The sequence below is a fragment of the Malaclemys terrapin genome, chromosome 6 (assembly GCF_027887155.1).
Source record: "Malaclemys terrapin pileata isolate rMalTer1 chromosome 6, rMalTer1.hap1, whole genome shotgun sequence".
Lineage (NCBI taxonomy): Eukaryota > Metazoa > Chordata > Testudines > Emydidae > Malaclemys > Malaclemys terrapin.
Genome location: NC_071510.1, coordinates 77,468,717 through 77,486,095, shown reverse-complemented (window position 1 = coordinate 77,486,095; position 17,379 = coordinate 77,468,717). Strand labels below are relative to the sequence as shown.

The 17,379-nt window shown below is 42.9% G+C and overlaps 1 protein-coding gene across 1 annotated transcript in view; it reads left to right on the top strand.

Moving 5' to 3' along the window:
- Positions 1–17,379, top strand: part of ADGRV1 (adhesion G protein-coupled receptor V1) — a 439,035-nt gene that overhangs the window by 119,748 nt on the left and 301,908 nt on the right. Inside the window, exons 43-52 of the mRNA XM_054032481.1 lie at positions 794–932; positions 5,038–5,179; positions 6,348–6,610; positions 9,391–9,566; positions 11,402–11,526; positions 12,543–12,709; positions 12,807–12,950; positions 13,401–13,508; positions 14,905–15,157; positions 15,877–15,999. Of these exons, the coding sequence (XP_053888456.1) occupies positions 794–932; positions 5,038–5,179; positions 6,348–6,610; positions 9,391–9,566; positions 11,402–11,526; positions 12,543–12,709; positions 12,807–12,950; positions 13,401–13,508; positions 14,905–15,157; positions 15,877–15,999 (1,640 nt within the window). The remainder of the gene's footprint in view (positions 1–793; positions 933–5,037; positions 5,180–6,347; positions 6,611–9,390; positions 9,567–11,401; positions 11,527–12,542; positions 12,710–12,806; positions 12,951–13,400; positions 13,509–14,904; positions 15,158–15,876; positions 16,000–17,379) is intronic.

The window sequence follows — 17,379 nt, the reverse complement described above, 5'->3', positions numbered from 1 at the left end:
GCCGTTTCCCCTCCTACCTCCAATATTCTTCTTTCTTCTGACTCATACAGACCCAGCATTGAGACTGCATCCATTGGGAGGGGTGGGGGGCAGAAACTTCTGTGTAGACACTCCTCCTGTCCTTGTGCTGGTCACTGTGCAAAAGACCCTCCACAATGGGCTGAATTCCACCTTTAAAGTAAAAGACAATATAAAAAGTTACGTTAGACATACTATTTAAAGAATAAATCGGTCTTTCTCATATGAAAATATACTGAGTCATTTCAAAATGTGATTGTTACAGTGACCTGACTTTATATTTTGTACCCAAACAACTATGTTAAAAGAATATTCTTAAGGTTGCAAAGTCAAGGACTCAAAACTTAGAAAATGCCTGTGCCACCTTAGTTCACACCCCTGTGTGTAATCATTGTGATATTCTTTAGTTATATGATTACACACCATTTATTTTTTAATATATGGATGGCAGTGGATATATATGTGTACATAATTCAGAAACAGGCAAACATTGCTTAGTAGAGGATTGCATTAGCAATTTACCAAGAACCTGAGGTATGTAGCTAACTTAGTCGCTGCTCTTTTTAATGTAAAAATGACAAATGACAAATCTCATCTCTGCATCTAATGCATACTGAAAACTGCAAACTTACAATGGGTGGGAAGGAGGCAAGTTGTGATCACTGATCTGAATGACTAAGAATTGTGCACTCTATGTTAAATTTGGTGCTCTCTTCTGATCACTGCTGTTGCATACTACCATATAAGAGAGGATTCTTCTTGCTTTTTATTTTAGTTTTGAAATAGATGAAATCCATGGGAGTCTGACATTAGTAGCATACCGGAACAGAGGCTCTTCTGGCAACGTATCTTTGTTTTTCTATGCCCAGAATCTAGAAGCAAAACTGGGACTGGATTTTAATGTGACTTCCAGGGTAAGAAGCAAACACAAAGTACAGTACTATTCATTTCTCAAGTCTCCTTAGTATTGAAAATGCAATTATTCTCAATTGGCACAGTCATGCAAGGTGCTGAACTAGATATTCATTGAGGAGTCCGGTGGCACCTTAAAGACTAACAGATTTATTTGGGCATAAGCTTTCATGAGTTAAAAAAAAAACCATTTCTTCAGATGCATGGAGTGAAAATTACAGATACAGGTATAAATATACTGGCACATGAAGAGAAGGGAGTTACCTTACAAGTGGAGAACCAGTGTTGACAAGGCCACGTGCAGCTGTACAGAGCTGTGAGTTAAACCTGTCTTCGTACAGCTGAGTAGGGAAAGCGCTGCAGTCTGTCCACACTGCCAGCTGCCAGCACACTGTCGTGGCCACATTTGCAGCATTTGCAGCGGCATTGGGAGTGGTGCATTATGGGCAGCTATCCCAGCATTCAAGTGGCTGCAATGTGCTTTTCAAAAGGGGTGGGGTGGGGTGGAGTGTGACAGGAAGCGTGGGGGGAGAGAGAGTGGATTTTTGGAGTGCGGACACTGTGTCAGCACCCTGCATTGCAAGTTCCGACCCCTCTCCCTCCTCCACCCCTCTCTCACTCACTGAAAGCAAACAGAGCTGTTTGTTTTTATCCTCACAAACCAGATAAGCAGCCACTCGCCTAAACGGACCCCAGTCCCCCTCCTCTTCCCCCCCGCTCCTCGCCTCCTTCTTCAAGCAAACATGAGCTGTGGGTGTTCCAAAGGGAGACCCCCTGCCTGCCTCTACTCATTCACAGCAAATAGTAGCTGTGTTTGTTTTTTTGATACGCAGCTCTGGGAGCCCGGAGTTCACAACAAAACAAAGAGAGGCATCACAACAAAACAAGGAGAGGAAGCTTCACTTAAAAGGATTATGGGGAGTTTCTGGAGGTCAATCACTGCGGAATAAGGTTACTCCCCATTTACACTGGAGCACCAGTGTCTCAGCCACTCCGCAGCAGCTGTTATTCCTCTCGGGGAGGTTGAGTACCTGCAATGCTGTAGCCACGGAGATACAGCGTTGCAAATGCCTTGCCAGTGTGGACGGGGAGTGAGTTACAGTGCTGGGGGTGGTTTTATTGCGCTGTAACTCTCAAGACTAGCCAAGGCCTTAGTCAGGGTGGATGTGGTCCACTCCCAATAATTGATAAGGAGGTGTCAATACCAAGAGAAGGAAAATTGCTTTTGTAGTGAGCCAGCCACTCTCAGTCTCTGTTCTAGCCCAAATTAATGGTGTTAAATTTGCAAATTAATTGTAGCTCTGCAGTTTCTCTTTGAAGTCTGTTTTTGAAGTTTTTTTGTTGAAGGATGGCTACTTTTAAATCTGTAACTGAATGTCCAGGGAGATTGAAGTGTCTCCTACTGGCTTTTGTATGTTACCATTCCTGATGTCTGATTTGTGTCCATTTATTCTTTTACATAGAGACTATCTGGTTTGGTCAATGTACATGGCAGAGGGGAATTGCTAGCACGTGATAGCATATATCACATTAGTAGATGTGCAGGTGAATGAGCCCCGATGGCGTGGCTGATGTGGTTGGGTCCTCTGATGGTGCCACTAGAGTAGATATGGGGACAGAGTACACAATGGGGTTTGTTACAGGGATTGGGAGGAGCCGGGAAGGAGCAGCTGGACGCGCGCCGCATGTGTGCGGGGCAGGCCGGGGGCGCGTCCCGCCGGGAAGGAGCCGCAGCCGCGAGCGGCAGGGAGAGGCACGGGGCTCCCCAGCAGCAGCAGGGATTCGGCCCAGGCCCCCGCACCGCCCACCTGGCCCCTGCCCGCTCCGCGCTGCCCCCGACCGGACCCACCGCGCTGCCCCGCGGGCTGCAGGGCTGGAGCAGCCTCCAGGCTGCACTCCCGGCCCCGGGTGCAGCAGCCCGGGCAGAAGCCCTGTGGCGCGGCGGGGGGGGGGGCTCACAGCTGAGCCCCCCTGTCTCCCTCCCTTGCCAGCCCCCCTTTGCCCATGTGCTGGAGCTGACTCACCAGCTCCAGGATCCAGGCACCGCCGCCACCCCCTCCCTCCAGGCTTGCACCGCCATGCTGCAAGCCTGGGAGGGAGGAGGAATGCTGGGGAAGAGGCAGGGCCAGGGCGGGGATTTGGGGAGGGAGCCAATGGGGGAAGGAGAGGGCGGAGCCGGGGCGAGGGGGGCCCGAGCGCCAGAGCGGAAGGGAAAATTTCTTCTTTGTCCAGTGTCCCGACCAAACATTGGTCGGGACGTGGGACAAAGAAGCAAATATCGGGACAGTCCCGATAAAATCGGGACGTCTGGTCACCCTAGTGGTGTGGTGTGTAATTGCTGGTGAGTATTTGCTTCAGGTTGGGGGGTGTCTGTAAGCGAGGACTGGCCTGCCTCCCAAGGTCTGTGAGAGTGAGGGATCGTTTTCCAGGATAGGTTGCAGATTGTTGATGATGTGCTGGAGAGGTTTTAGCTGGGGGCCGTATGTGATAGCCAGGAGTGTTCTGTTATTTTCCGTGTTGGGCCCGTCCTGTAGTAGGTTACTTCTGGGTACCCAGCTTGCTCTGTTAATCTGTTTCTTCAATTCTCCTGGTGTGTATTATAGTTTTAAGAATGCTTGATAAAGACCTTGTAGGTGTTTGTCTCTGTCTGAGGGATTGGAGCAAATGCGGTTGTATCTTAGGGCTTGGCGGTAGACAATGGATCGTGTGATGTGTCCTGGATGGAAGCTGGAGGCATGTAGGTAAGTATAGCAGTCGGTAGGTTTCCGGTAGGGTGGTGTTTATGTGACTATCACTTATTTGCACTGTAGTATCCAGGAAGTGGATCTCTCGTGTGGACTGCTCAAGGGCCTCCTTCCCATGGGTCCATATGATGAAGATGTCATCAATGTAGCACAAGTAGAGGAGGGGTGCTAGGGGACGAGAGCTGAGGAAGCGTTGTTCTAAGTCAGCCATAAAAATGTTGGCATACTGTGGGGCCTTGCGGGTTCCCATAGCAGTGCTGCTGACTTGAAGGTATAAGTTGTCCCCAAATCTGAAATGGTTGTGGGTGAGGACAAAGTCACAAAGCTCAGCCACCAGGTGTACTGTTGCCTCACCAGGGATACTGTTCCTGGCAGCTTGTAGTCCATCCTCATGTGGAATATTGGTGTAAAGAGCTTCTACATCCATAGTGGCCAGGATGGTGTTTTCAGGAAGATCACCAATGCATTGTAGTTTCCTCAGGAAGTCGGTGGTGTCTCAAAGATAGCTAGGAGTGCTGGTAGCGTAGGGTCTGAGGAGAGAGTCCAAATAGCCAGATAATCTTGCTGTAAGAGTGCCAATGCCTGAGATAATGGAGTTTCCAAGATTTCCTAATTTATGGATCTTGGGTATCAGATAGAATACCCCTGGCAATTTTCCCTCTTTTGGTATTGACACCTCCTCATCAATTTGGGAGTGGATCACATCCACCCTGACTGAATTGGCCTTGTCAACACTGGTTCTCCACTTGTAAGGTAACTCCCTTTTCTTCATGTGCCAGTATATTTATGCCTTTATCTGTAATTTTCACTCCATGCATCTGAAGAAGTGGGTTTTTTTACACAGGAAAATATATGCCCAAATAAATCTGTTAGTCTTTAAGGTGCCACCGGACTCCTCGTTGTTTTTGTGTATACAGACTAACACTGCTAGCCCTCTGATACTAGATATTCATCTTAAATAGTATGTTTTCTAAACCAGAAATTATAGGAAAACCGGATTATATCCTTTTTTATAAATCATCTAAATAATCCAAGTTCTAAAATTTTATACTTAATTTTTTCCAAACAAAGGTTACATACAAAATCTATGTCATTCATATTTGGAAGCCATTTTTCTTAAAATATCCTTTACAACAGGCGCCTTTAAAAAGTTGCTTCAGGGAAATGTGCTTATTGGCCCTGATTCTGCTGAATGTCCTCAATTCCTGTTTTAGCCAAATTACAATAGACGCTCAGAATTTGGTCCTTTGTTTGCATTTTTCTTCCATTTTTTAAGAACTCTGTAGGCCAGAGTTGCAAAATCTTACATACTTGTTCATGTTACATACTTGTTAAGATAATGTCTTTTATGTTTCACTACCAGACTCTCTCTTTTGCTGATGGAGAAAGGTATAAATACATTGACGTCATGATTTTTGATGATGATATTCCTGAAGGTGATGAGAAATTCCAGTTAATTTTAACAAATCCCTCCTTGGGGCTGGAACTAGGAGAGAACACAACAGGTAAAACAGACTTATTCTTGATACTCTAGGTCTTTGTTATTGTTGTACTACAGCTGTTTTCATTTCTTTATGCCTGAGGAATCATTGTATTCTTGAAACCATCATTTACCTATTATGGATGACTTCATATTTTTGATGAAGATTCTGAAACCTGTAATGAAATTTATCTAACTGCTAAGATTCTATTTAAAATAAAGCAAGACTTACATAGAAATTGAGTTTTGTGAGGAACCGTGCTGTTTGTACAACATGGTGGTTATGATTTTTTGCAATATTTAGAGCTACATTTATGCCTGCCTCTTGAGTAACTAATGTGCCTCTTCTCTAAGTGTTGTAAGATGTGATATGTAGGATAATAGCATAGAAAGAATATTCTTTTTCAATTGAATAGGTATAGGCTTGATTTTTTTTTTCCCCTTTGGCAATCTATACTTTATTCTGGGTGTAGTCGCATAAGTGTTACTAATTATGACTAAAGGCAGAAGAATCTTGCTTTTCATTACTAGAAATTTTGGAAGCTTAATAAATTAAAAATTTGCAGAATGGGCATAATTCCTTTTGTCTAAATCAATAATAGTTACAGGAACTGTCTTATATTAGTACAAAATTCAGTCTCTTTAAATCTCTTTATGATATGTGGTATGAATAGAAGAGGTACTTTGCTATATATTCTCTGCAAGTTTTGATGGTACAGAAACTCTCATGCTCTCATGTAAAGCTCTGGTGCAGCAAGGTATTCAAGCATGTGCCTGAGTTTAAGCATGTGAGCAGTCCCATTGAAGACAATGGGGACAGCTTTTTTGCTTAAAGGTGGTCTGGAGTCTATTCATATGTTTAAAGTTAGGCATGCAATTAATTACTTTGTTGAATTGAAATCTCAATGAGACTATGCATATTATACATATATTATAGGAAAAAGGGCCACATTCTCCTCATTCCTCATGCATATATATGCATTGATAAAATTAAATATATACATATCATATTAAATTAAGTTAAACTGGTGTATATAAAATGGAGAATATGGTCTTTTTTGGATAGACATATAAAAAGTCTCTCTCTCTCTCTCTCTCTCTCTCTCTATTATTGTTGTTGTTGTTATTATTATTACCCTAGTTGTATTGTGGACATTAAAAGTAATATATTTCCACTATTTCTTTTTCAAAAGCCACAGTTACCATCCTTGCCAGTGATGATGGTCATGGAGTTTTGTCATTCAATAACAGCGATCACTTTTTCCTAAGGGAGCAGTCAGCTCTCCACTTGATGGAAAGTGTTGCTGTACTGTACATAATTAGAGAACCTCCCCAGGGTATATTTGGCACTGTGACTGTTCAGTATCTTGTGAGAGAAATAAATTCTTCAACTGCATCAGTGGATCTGACCCCTTCACAAGGATATATCATGCTGGAAGAGGGAGTCAGATTCAAGGTAATATGCAGGTGGTTATTTCAATGTAAGAGAAGTAGGTTTGTTTCAGCTACCTGAGAAGCATACAGAGATGTCCATGTTTTATGTTAGACCTGATTTCCTGTTGTATTTTGTTTTATTTTTTGTTATTGTAGGAATGAGATATCAAAGATTGTGAATATGTCAATATACTATGTGAAAATGTAGAGAAATGAAATATTCTAACACTAATTTCTATGTAGTCATTTAATCCCATTACTTTTGGAATATTTATGCCTTTTTGCAGCAGTTCAGATAAATAGCAAACAATATAATGCATAGGATACATTTAAAGAAACTGAGGAACAATTTCCATGTATATACTTGGCACATGGCTATGTTTCTATTCTGAAATTTGCATCTTACATACAATCTACCTGAATAATAGAGCTAAAATATAATACAATATTTCATTCTTTATAGTGAGAATACTTTAATTTCTCTCAGTTGTACAGAATACATTACTGGGAGTGCAAGAAAATGTGGCAGTAATTAATGTTTCTCAAACAACAAAAATGTAAATTCTGGGTAGAAGAGGACCTAGTCCCTGGGGGCGGGGGCGGGGGAGGTTGCCCCCACTCAAAAAAGTCAACCTAGAAAATGGATGATCTTGTTGTTGAACTAGTTTTCTATTGATTTTTATTTATTTAGGGTGAAATTCTGGCCCCATTGAAGTCAATGGGTATTTTGCCATTCCCCTCAATGAAGTGAGGATTTCACTTTTATTGTCTAAATAAAACACCTATAATAAAAGCCCATATGTACTGTGCAATAAGTACTAAAAATATACTCAGATGAAAGTGGTCCTTCATAAAAATTCACATGGCCTAAGACATCCAACTGACCAAAACAAAACCTCAAAAGAACAGAAAATAAAATAATGTTCAACCAAAAGCCTGGCTGAGGGAAGAGAAAAGGTCTTGTGAATCTGAAATTTTCTATGTGGATTCAGTCATGGGGAGCAAGTTTGTATGATGTGTGGGTTTTAGAGCTATTCAGGAAATGTTTTTTGTTCCCGTGAATGATAAAAAAAGGTTTCATTCATCAACATTGTTCTTCTAAAGTTTTCAGCTTTTTGTCAAAAACCTGTAAACCCCAAAACTGTTTTATTGTCTGAAAAAATTGCTTTCATTTTTAAAATGAGACATTGCTGAAATGTCTGTTCTAATGAAAAAGCATTTTGAATGAAACATTTTGACCAGCTCTAGTGGGGTTTTATTTAATAAAATTGTCACCACTCTTGGACGATTTTCAGGGACTAGTAGAGCTTAACTGATGGAGAGCCTGGAATATGGGCAATGAAAGTCAAAATACATAAATCTTAAATGGGTCCTACACCATGGAGAGCTTTAGCACAAGCTCTTTGAATTGCATTTGGAATTGAATTAGTAGCCAGTGTAGCACAGATGTTATGTGGAAACATTAACCCAGCCTACTCAGAAGTTGGAGACTCATAAAAGTACACCCCAAATATTGTAGAAATTTTACCAGGAGCAAGCAAAGACATGGATACCTATGGCAAGGTCTGTAACTGAAAGGTCACAGGCTCCTGGTTAGCTGTAGATACATTGCTGTTATCTGTATAACTGCAAGCAGCAAAACTGTATGTATCTGTATATCTATTGCTTGCATATGATATTGGAAAAGGATGGTGCTTATGCACAATTGAAGGTAAAAGTACTACAATACTCTCCTGTTCCTCTGTGTTACCATTTACCAACCTGGAAGGCAGGCCTTCCTCGGAGGGGTCCCACTCAATCCAGTGACAGGTGGAGCAGAAAAGAGCAGCAGGAGTGGAGAAAGTTTCATGACTTCAGATACATTCCTTCCCTCCACTCTCTGAGTTCGTAAACACACAGTGCAAATATGCCCCTGTACTTTTAGTGAAGCAGCTAATTGCCAGCTTTCTCTTTCTGCTTCTTGGGATCTATACTGTAGATATCAGATCAGCAAACATGTACTAAACAGGGCTGTAGGTTCAGGCAGTCCACTCATGCCCTCTGTTCCTCTGGCCCTTAGCTCACTTGCAATAATATTATTTATTTGTATTACCGTAGTGCCCAGGAGGAGGCCCAGTCACAGACCAGGACCCCATTGTGCTTGTTGCAGTAACAAACAGAGAACAAAAAGACAGTGCCTGCCCCAAAGAGCCATCTTTATATTCACTGGGTATAAAGCTGTCTGGTCAGTGGGAAAGAGGGATGGGGGGTGGGGAGACAGAACAAGAAAGGAAAATAAATATAAAAGAAGTTGGGGGTTTTGTTTGCTTTAAAGAAAGAAATAGAAAGGGAAGAGGTGTGTTCATCTGCTAAGCCTTCAAAGGGACACTCCGGAAGAAAAAGGTTAGAATTCACTACTCTAGTTTAATTCCCAGCCCCCTCTCCTTGCTGGCACGGTTTCTGTATTGTCCAGTTTCAGGAACTGCTATTTGACTCACATCCTGATGTACACTTTAAGCACTGAAAGCACAGGAATATCAGCAGCTGGTGAAGTTGGTATGTCTGAGGCCTGGTCTACACTGGGGCGGGGGGTCAATCTATGTTATGTACATGAATAACGTAGTTGAAGTCAACATACTTAGATTTACTATCGCGGTGTCTTCATAGTGGTGAGTCAACTGTTGACGCTCCCCCGTCGACTCTGCCGGCGCCTCTTGCACTGGCGGAGTACAGGAGTCCACGGGAGACCACTCAGGGGTTGATTTATCTGGCGGGTAGTATAGACATACCCTTAGTGACTTCATGTACTTGTTTTGCTCTCAGACTCTGCACATTTCTGCCATACTAGATGAAGAACCAGAAATGGATGAACATTTTATTGTCACTCTCTTCAGCCCAATGGGAGGAGCCAGACTTGGCACAAGAGTGGAAACTATGATCACGGTGTTACAGAACCAAGCACCATTGGGGCTTTTTAGTGTCTATCCAGTTACAAATAGGTACAGTACACTAATTCAGTTATAAAGAAGGTAATTATTCATATTCTGTAGACAAGATAATTCTCTGTATCTTTCTTTGGTGGACCTGTTTAAAAGAAAACAAGGTAATGTGAGCAATCTACAGTTTTAGGTAATTGAAAATCTTTTAAAATGTCTGGTGTCTGTTAAATAACAATGCTTCTATACCAGAGAACAGAAGATTAAAAATAAACTATTCTTCACCAGAATATAGAGCATTGACACTTAAAAAAAAAATTGGACCCAGAGCTGGCCTAACTGAGTTTTTAGATTCAGATTGTCCTCTTGCTACTGCTACTTTATAGTTTTAGCCATATAACTCATATCTTTATTATGTATCTAAATTGTTCTTTGAGTGTGTTATGTGAAGAAAGAGTCAGCATATAGATTAACTTCCTTTTCAACTGTTCTTTAACAGCATATTTATAATCAGATACACAAAATTACTATGTTAAAAGAACATTATTCAAATTGCAAAGTCAAAGGAACAACTAAAAAGTTAAGAAATGTAAGATTTAGTCTCACCTATTCAGAATCCCTGTCTCGATCTTCTCCCCTTCCACCCCAACTCTCAGTCTCCAGGCTCAGCCAATCCCAGGCCCCTCCATCCCCGTGTCCTCATTTGATCTCTCTCCCTGCTGCCCTGGCCTCCAGTTGCACCCATCCCCACCCACATTTTCCATCGCTATCGGGTCTCAGTTACTCTTCTGCATTCTTTCTCTAATTTCCACCTTCTAGCCCCCAGTCTTTTTTCTCAGTCTGGTCAAGTTCCTTTCCCACCACTCCAAACTCATCCGATCTGTCTTGCTGCCCTACCTGGGCCTCCTGTACCCTTAACCCATGTTTTCCGTCCCCACTGTCTCACCTGCTTCACCCTGCACCTCCTGATTCTCAGTCCAAATATCCTTGTCCAGCCTGTCCCAGTTTCCCCTACTCTGGCTCCTCATCTTATTTCAGTCTCCCTTGCAGACCCAGTCTCCCCACTCCATGCCAGCCAGGCCGCAGTTCCAATTTCCACTCCTCCAAGCTCCTTGTCCCAATCAGCTTCCCTTTTCTCTTGTCCCCTCTGCATTTGAATCAGGCAACTTCCTCCTCCATGCTGCCCTAGCCAAGCAGTGAGTGGTCACTGAGCATACAGGAGAGACAGGCTCCCTGCTCTCAGTGCAGGTGCCCAGACCCAAGAAAGCCCACCAGAGCCCAGAACTGCAGTTGCATCAAACGTCCTGCTCTTTCCTGGATGGAGCTTGCCCAGTACAAATGGAATCTTTGGAGAACTCAGCTGATAATCCAAGTCTCTGATGATCATGTGAGAACTGCAGTCTTTCAAAGGCTTATAATTTGGTCAAACTTGGGCCAATTTTTATGGGGATTGCAAAAGGCACATCCTGACACAAATGCCACCAGTATGCCAAATTTCAAATCCTTGAGCCAAAGTGTAGAGGTGATTGAGTCAAAGAAAAGATCACCAGAATTTTTAACATGGGTAAAATATGTTTAATTTCATTCCTAGAAATGGCTGAACAATTTAGCTGAAATTTTCCAAAACACTCAGCCTGACAGACATGTAAACCTTTATCCCAAATGATTAAAGTTTGCCCAACTTATAAGCAGCTGAAACCAGGGTCTTATAATGGGAAGTATTGGACAACCTTGATAGTGGTGCTACCAGCAGCCCCACCTGTAAGGAACCCAGCTGCTAGCGATTTCTTTCCATCACTATTGTTTATTCTACCACTGAAGCTGTACCATGTAAATTATGTTTTTCAGAACGCCAATTCATACATTGTTTTCTTTATTTTTGCAATTCTCACATTTAGGACAAGTTCCCTGATAATTGAAGAAGCCAACAGTACTGTTTATTTGAAAGTATCCCGAAGTAATGGGCTCAATATGTCTGTGAGTGTGGCGTGGGAGACCCTGTCCAATACTGCATTTGGCATAAGTAAGTTCTTTTCTCAATGAATGTTACTTTTATTAAAAGTTAACAACAATAAACTGGCCAAGGAGGCAGAGAGGCTAGTTTTGAAATGTAAATCCGTTTTTCAGAGTTGATAAAATAAACTCCTGCATTAAAAGATTTCTAAGATTCAGTAGAGCAAGTCCACTGACTGTCACTTCTGTCAGAGTTGAGAGACTTCTGAAATCTCCCCTACCTCACATCAGTTTATATGGACCAGTATTATCACTAGACTTCTCTTAAATAAGACATGGTCGTAGTAGTATTCTTGTAGCACCCACAATATGCAAAAGTACTGTCCATACAGTTAAGATGCCTGTCTGTGTCTGAAAGAGCTTATATTATAAAGCCTCAGTCCTGGCACATGCTCAATTTTAGGCAGTGTGAGTAAATCCATTGGAGTCCCATATGACTAGTCACAGTGCCTAAAGATAAGCACTTATGTAAATCTTTGCAGGATTGAGGCCTAAATAACTTCAGTGGGGCTACTCATATGAGCAAAGATACCCACATAACAGTTGGCAGGATTGGGGTCCAAGCTTTCGTTTTTGTAATTTAATTCTGACAACACATTCAAAATATCCAAGTTAAACAGATCTGTACATTATGCAAGTCTTTCCAAGTCTGACTTCTGTCTCATCTTGGTGGTGATTGGGGAAAAAATCTTTTGTATGTTTTTGTGTGGCTTTTCCATTAGCTTGCTTTATTTTGATCCTAGCTGAATTCCAATATGACCCATTAAGAACTACATTCTGTCCACCAAAGATTCCCTGTATGACTTACTTGTGTGTTGAGAATACATATTCCAAAATCATTCATCTGTTGAGTTCTCATTGTTTTAACCTCTGGATGCATTTATGCTAATAAAATGCAAGCTCTGAGTGATGTCAGCAGTGTTATTCCTCCTGGCATTAGGTCTGAATTTAGCTTGTGAAATCAAAGATAAGATTGGAAACCCCCTCATGTATACTCTAGTAACCAGTATTTTTAATGTATTGCAGAGGGTGGTATCAGTGTGCTGTCTGTCTTACAAAGTTTTGTGGAAGAGTCAGTATCTAGCTGGTGTTTCTTTACATCAGGAGAGTCTTTATATGGTGTTCTGTTGCGGACCTCCCCAGCTAGCTTTTCTTCTGTCTACCAATGGAGAGGAGTTTTTGTTCCCATTGAGGTAAATGTTTTTATTTTAATCCATTTTGCATGGATGGTACTAATTGATTTGTAAAGTCCAGTTACCTCATCAACTTTCTTTATGATTCTCCTCTCAGGACTTCAGTATACGGAATCCTCAGAGTTGTGTGACATTTCACATCAATGGTGCTGCCTTTCTAGTGATTACTCATGGAGGAACCAAACAGGAATCTTCCAACAATCATGTGTATACATTCACACCTGGACTCAGGGTACTACTGGTAAGACTTCTACCTTATTTTAGAGGCTTTAGAAAAAAACATTCCTGGGAGGCCAATTTAGTATTGAGCTCCAGCACAGTACTTGTGCTCTGCAATGACATAAAATATGGCTTTTTATAATAAGATGTTCATATACTCTAGTGTCAGGATCTTACTTTTTATGAATTTAATGAATGAAATTAAATTCTGGTAACATTGAATTAAAATCAGCTGGTGCAGCACTATTTACTTAAAAGGAGTTTTACTTGTTTATGCCAGAGCTTGTCTATAATGTTTTCATGACATTTTCATGTGGAAATTATTGAACAGTCAGATCTGTGTAATCATGGAACTTTTTTGATGTTTTAACAAAGTTTTGTTAAATAACATTCCTCCATTAGGCAAATTAGCTATATATGAAGAACTTGAATCACTTCCCAAAGTTTTCCTGTCCTTGTGCCTTCTTTACAGATACAGACTCTCTCAGTTCCAGAAACCACAGATGTAAAACACTTCACTGTCAACAGAAAAGATTATTTAATTATTGCAAGTCATACAACTGACTCCAAATCCATACAGGTTGGAATGATCTCCCCTTTTCATTTTTAATATGTGTGCAGTATACATTTAGCTCTGATTAGAAATTCCTAAGTGGCAATCAGTATAATGGTATTTAAGTACTATTGACTTGTGTAGCGGGGTGTTGACTCACTGCTGCGGTGCCTCCTGCTGGTCGTCCTGGGAATTAGCTCTGTCCACTCAGAAGCGCCCTCTGCAGGCTGGTGTCTCGCTTGCCGCTGGCCCTGGTGTCCCTCCCGGACCCTGGTGCCCCTTCTCTTGGGGTTCTGCCCCCTGCAGTATCCTGCGGTCTCGCTGGGTCTCCCCTCCCAGGGAACGCCCAACCCCCTATCCCCACCTCGCCTCAGTCTTTGGCTACTGCCAGTCACCGTCTGGCCCCGCTCACTGGGGTGGACTGCAGTATAATTGCCACTCATCACTGGCAAGGAAGGTTTGGACCTGCTGCCTCTGCCTACCCTTGGGCTGCCCTCTGCAACCCCAGTACCTTTTCTGGGCCTTTAAAAAGGCCTGCAGCCTGGGGGTTTTCCAGGCTGGAGCTTCCCAGCTCCTCTGGCCTTTCCCCAGCCCTGCTCCACTCTAGGTACTCTGTTCAGCTCCCCAGCAGCCAGGCCCGTCTCCCTCAATAGCTAGAGAGAGTCTCTCTCTGTTTAGCTTCTGGCCCCAGCCCTCTTATAAGGGCCAGCTGGGCCCTGATTAAGCTGCCCAAAGCTGTAGTCAGCGACTCACTCAGCTTCTCACAGCTGTTCTCACTCCCTTTCCTTGCTGCAGCCCTCTCCAGGGCTGCTTTTAACTCCTTCAGGGCTGGAGCGGGGTGACCACCCCGCTACAACTTGCTACCCTAAATTCTACAGGAAGCTGAATAAAAATGAAGTTTACAGACTGATTTGGGTTTACCAGTATTGTCTGCATGAACTTATACAAATATACTAGATGTGAATCATTATTAGAAATCCTCCTACTTTGAAAGTTATGTCATTTAGTACTTGTGCTAAGGGGAAGTAGGCAGCCTTAGAGACAGAAGTTCTCATCTTCAGAACAGATAAACCTGCATGCAGCTTCTTTATACCACCCTACCACTGTACCTCAACCTTCATGTGGAGGAACCATCTTTAGATGTAAGTGGTAGCTCAGTGTCCAAGCCCATTCCATTTTTCACCTTCTGGCTGAGGCGACCACCAAGAGGACCCCGGGTGGGGGTGATTTTGCAATGCAGATGCTTGTCTACTAGGAACTGGAAGGAGAAAACCAACTGAATTCACTGAGCAGCCATTAGATGTTAATGATTCAGAGGATAATTAAAATAATCTAAAGTCTTCAGCATGACATCTGATTTCTGTTAGCACAATCTGACTGTACTTAGATCTAAAGAAAAAAAATTATTTATCATTTCTCATAGGTTTTCCAGTGGAATGATGGCCTTTTTGTATTGCATCATCAACTCCCAATTTATGGAGCTCTGCACATGGCCCTATTTCCCAGAGGGGGTTTTATGTACCTAGCAGTTTCTCTGTCGAATTCCAGCCAACACCCCCTTCTGTACCAATGGTCAGATAACAAGTTTCAAAAACTTCATCAAGTGCCAGTAAATGGAATAACACATATGGAGGCTTTGACTTCTGGGTCTGATATCTATTTACTAGTTGCAAAAGGTATGTTGCATGATACAAGAACGTGAGTTTATGCTGGTCTGTCTGCTGGGAGAGACACTTGGCTCAGCAGTGTATACAGGGATTTAAGCTTGAGAGGAGAGAGGCCACACTTTTTCATGAAAATTTTATCCGGGACAATCTGTTTTATTTATTGGACAGATAGAAGTGTTGCATCCGTTTTCAAGTATGTGCAGAATAAGTGAAGTGTTGATTTCCAACATACACTTTTCCCAGGAACATTGAGGGTTATTAAATCCTTTCTATTGGTTGCTGTTAGCATCCTCTGCAACATATGTGCTGAGCAGAATTCACGGAACAGCAGTGGAGATGATTGTTATGCCAGAATGTAATCCATTAGGCAGTCCTGCTTTCCTAACACACCCTTCTGTGTCTGGTGAAAAGGCTTATGGTACACTTCCCACTTAACTATGCATTGTCTTGCATTTGTCATTTTGTGCCTCAACAACCTTAACATTCCGAGGTGTGTGGGTGTGCATACATAGAAGCTATTAAATGATCAACATTTGCCAACCGTTGTCCCAGTTACCAGAGATATCTCTTGTCCTAAGCATAGAGGAATATGTGGTAATCTGGCTCTCTACATGGTAAGATCTGGTAAACGCAGACATTTTGATGTGAACCAGCATTGCAGGTGTTTAATTATTGGTCAGATTCATTGTGGAGTCAAGCTTGAGATTTATTCCCTTTCCCCTTTGCAGAATCCAGTAATTCAAGTGAAGTTTTTGTCTGGGAGACAGGACAATCTTCCTTCAGGCATTTTCAGTCCCTTTCTTCTAGCGCAATAAACAAAATCCACACCTTCGTGCCTCCTTCAGGTTTAGGTAAGTTTTAGGTGACTACAGTCCTTGTTCCAATAGTAGCTTTTACGCTAGTGGTAGTGCTAAGACAGTGTGGTAGCTGCATGTCAGTCCATCATTCTTCTGGTGATGTGAATCCGCACCAAACAAATTACAACGACACACAGAAAGGATGGAAGACCTTACAGCTCAAAATAGCAAAAATACTCCAGAAGTAAGGCAATGTTGCAAATATATAAACATCATTACTCTGGTGGTGATGCAGCAGATTTAATTAAGGTCTTCGTTTGAGAGAGACTGTGCACTTAATTGGGTTCCTGATTTGACAGAGCTCCAAGGTGCCGGATGACCTCCAAAAGACAGAAAGGCTGACCTCTGGTTTATGGAGTAATGTTGACAGGAGATCTGGAAGAAACAGGCAGAAGCAGATGGGAAGTGTACTAAATGTGACTACTATACAAATAATAATGGGGACTGCCCTTTCCTGGCCAGAGCATGTTTCAGTTTTTTTAAATATGGTTTTCCACACTGGAATAACTTATTTGGGCCTACAGTAACTCATCACTTAACATTGTAGTTATGTTCCTGAAAAATCTGACATTAAGCAAAATTATATTAAGCGAATCCAATTTCCCCATAAGAATTAATGTAAATTTGGAGGTGGGGGGTTAGGTTACAGGGAATTTTTTTTCGCCAGACAAAAGACATTATGTGCAGTTTGACTCTCAGCTGTGACTAGGTAAGTGAATATCCTCTGGCCCCAGAGTTCTGGTGAGGGTGTGGGCCAACAGCACCCCTACTCCTAGGCCTTCAGAGTCCTCCCCGTGCAATCTCTGAGGGTTTGGGCTAGACACGGGAGCCAGGCAGAGCAGGCAAGCGGCAGCACATAGGAAGGGACACTGTGCTGCATCCTTCCCCAGCACCCTATGGGGATGTCTCCGCTGGCCTCTGAGCAGCAGATCATATAAATGCCGGCACCAGTTAGTCACTGAATTCCCCGTCACCTCCCAAGGTGCTGGAGAGACCAGTTGTCTCCTAGGGGAACCAATCTGCCAGGTTCCATTACATGGTATGCTCAGGACGCACAACTCAGAGGCACTGGGCCTCTAGATCCCTGCAGAGCTGGAGACCATCATGGGCTTCTGGGGCCCCGGGTGCTGACTTTTCAAACTGCCGGGGGGTGCTTGATCCCCAACTCTGCCCCAGGCCCTTCCCCCACTCCACCCCTTCCCCCAAGTCCCCCCACCTCTTCCCGTCCCCACTCCACTCCCGCCCCGCCTCTAAGCCCAGTTCTGCCCCCTCCCACGAGCGCACCGTGTCCTCGCTCCTCCCTGCTCCCTCCCAGCCTCCCTGCATGCTGTGAAACAGCTGATTGCAAAGAAGGAGGGGGAGGCGCTGATCCAC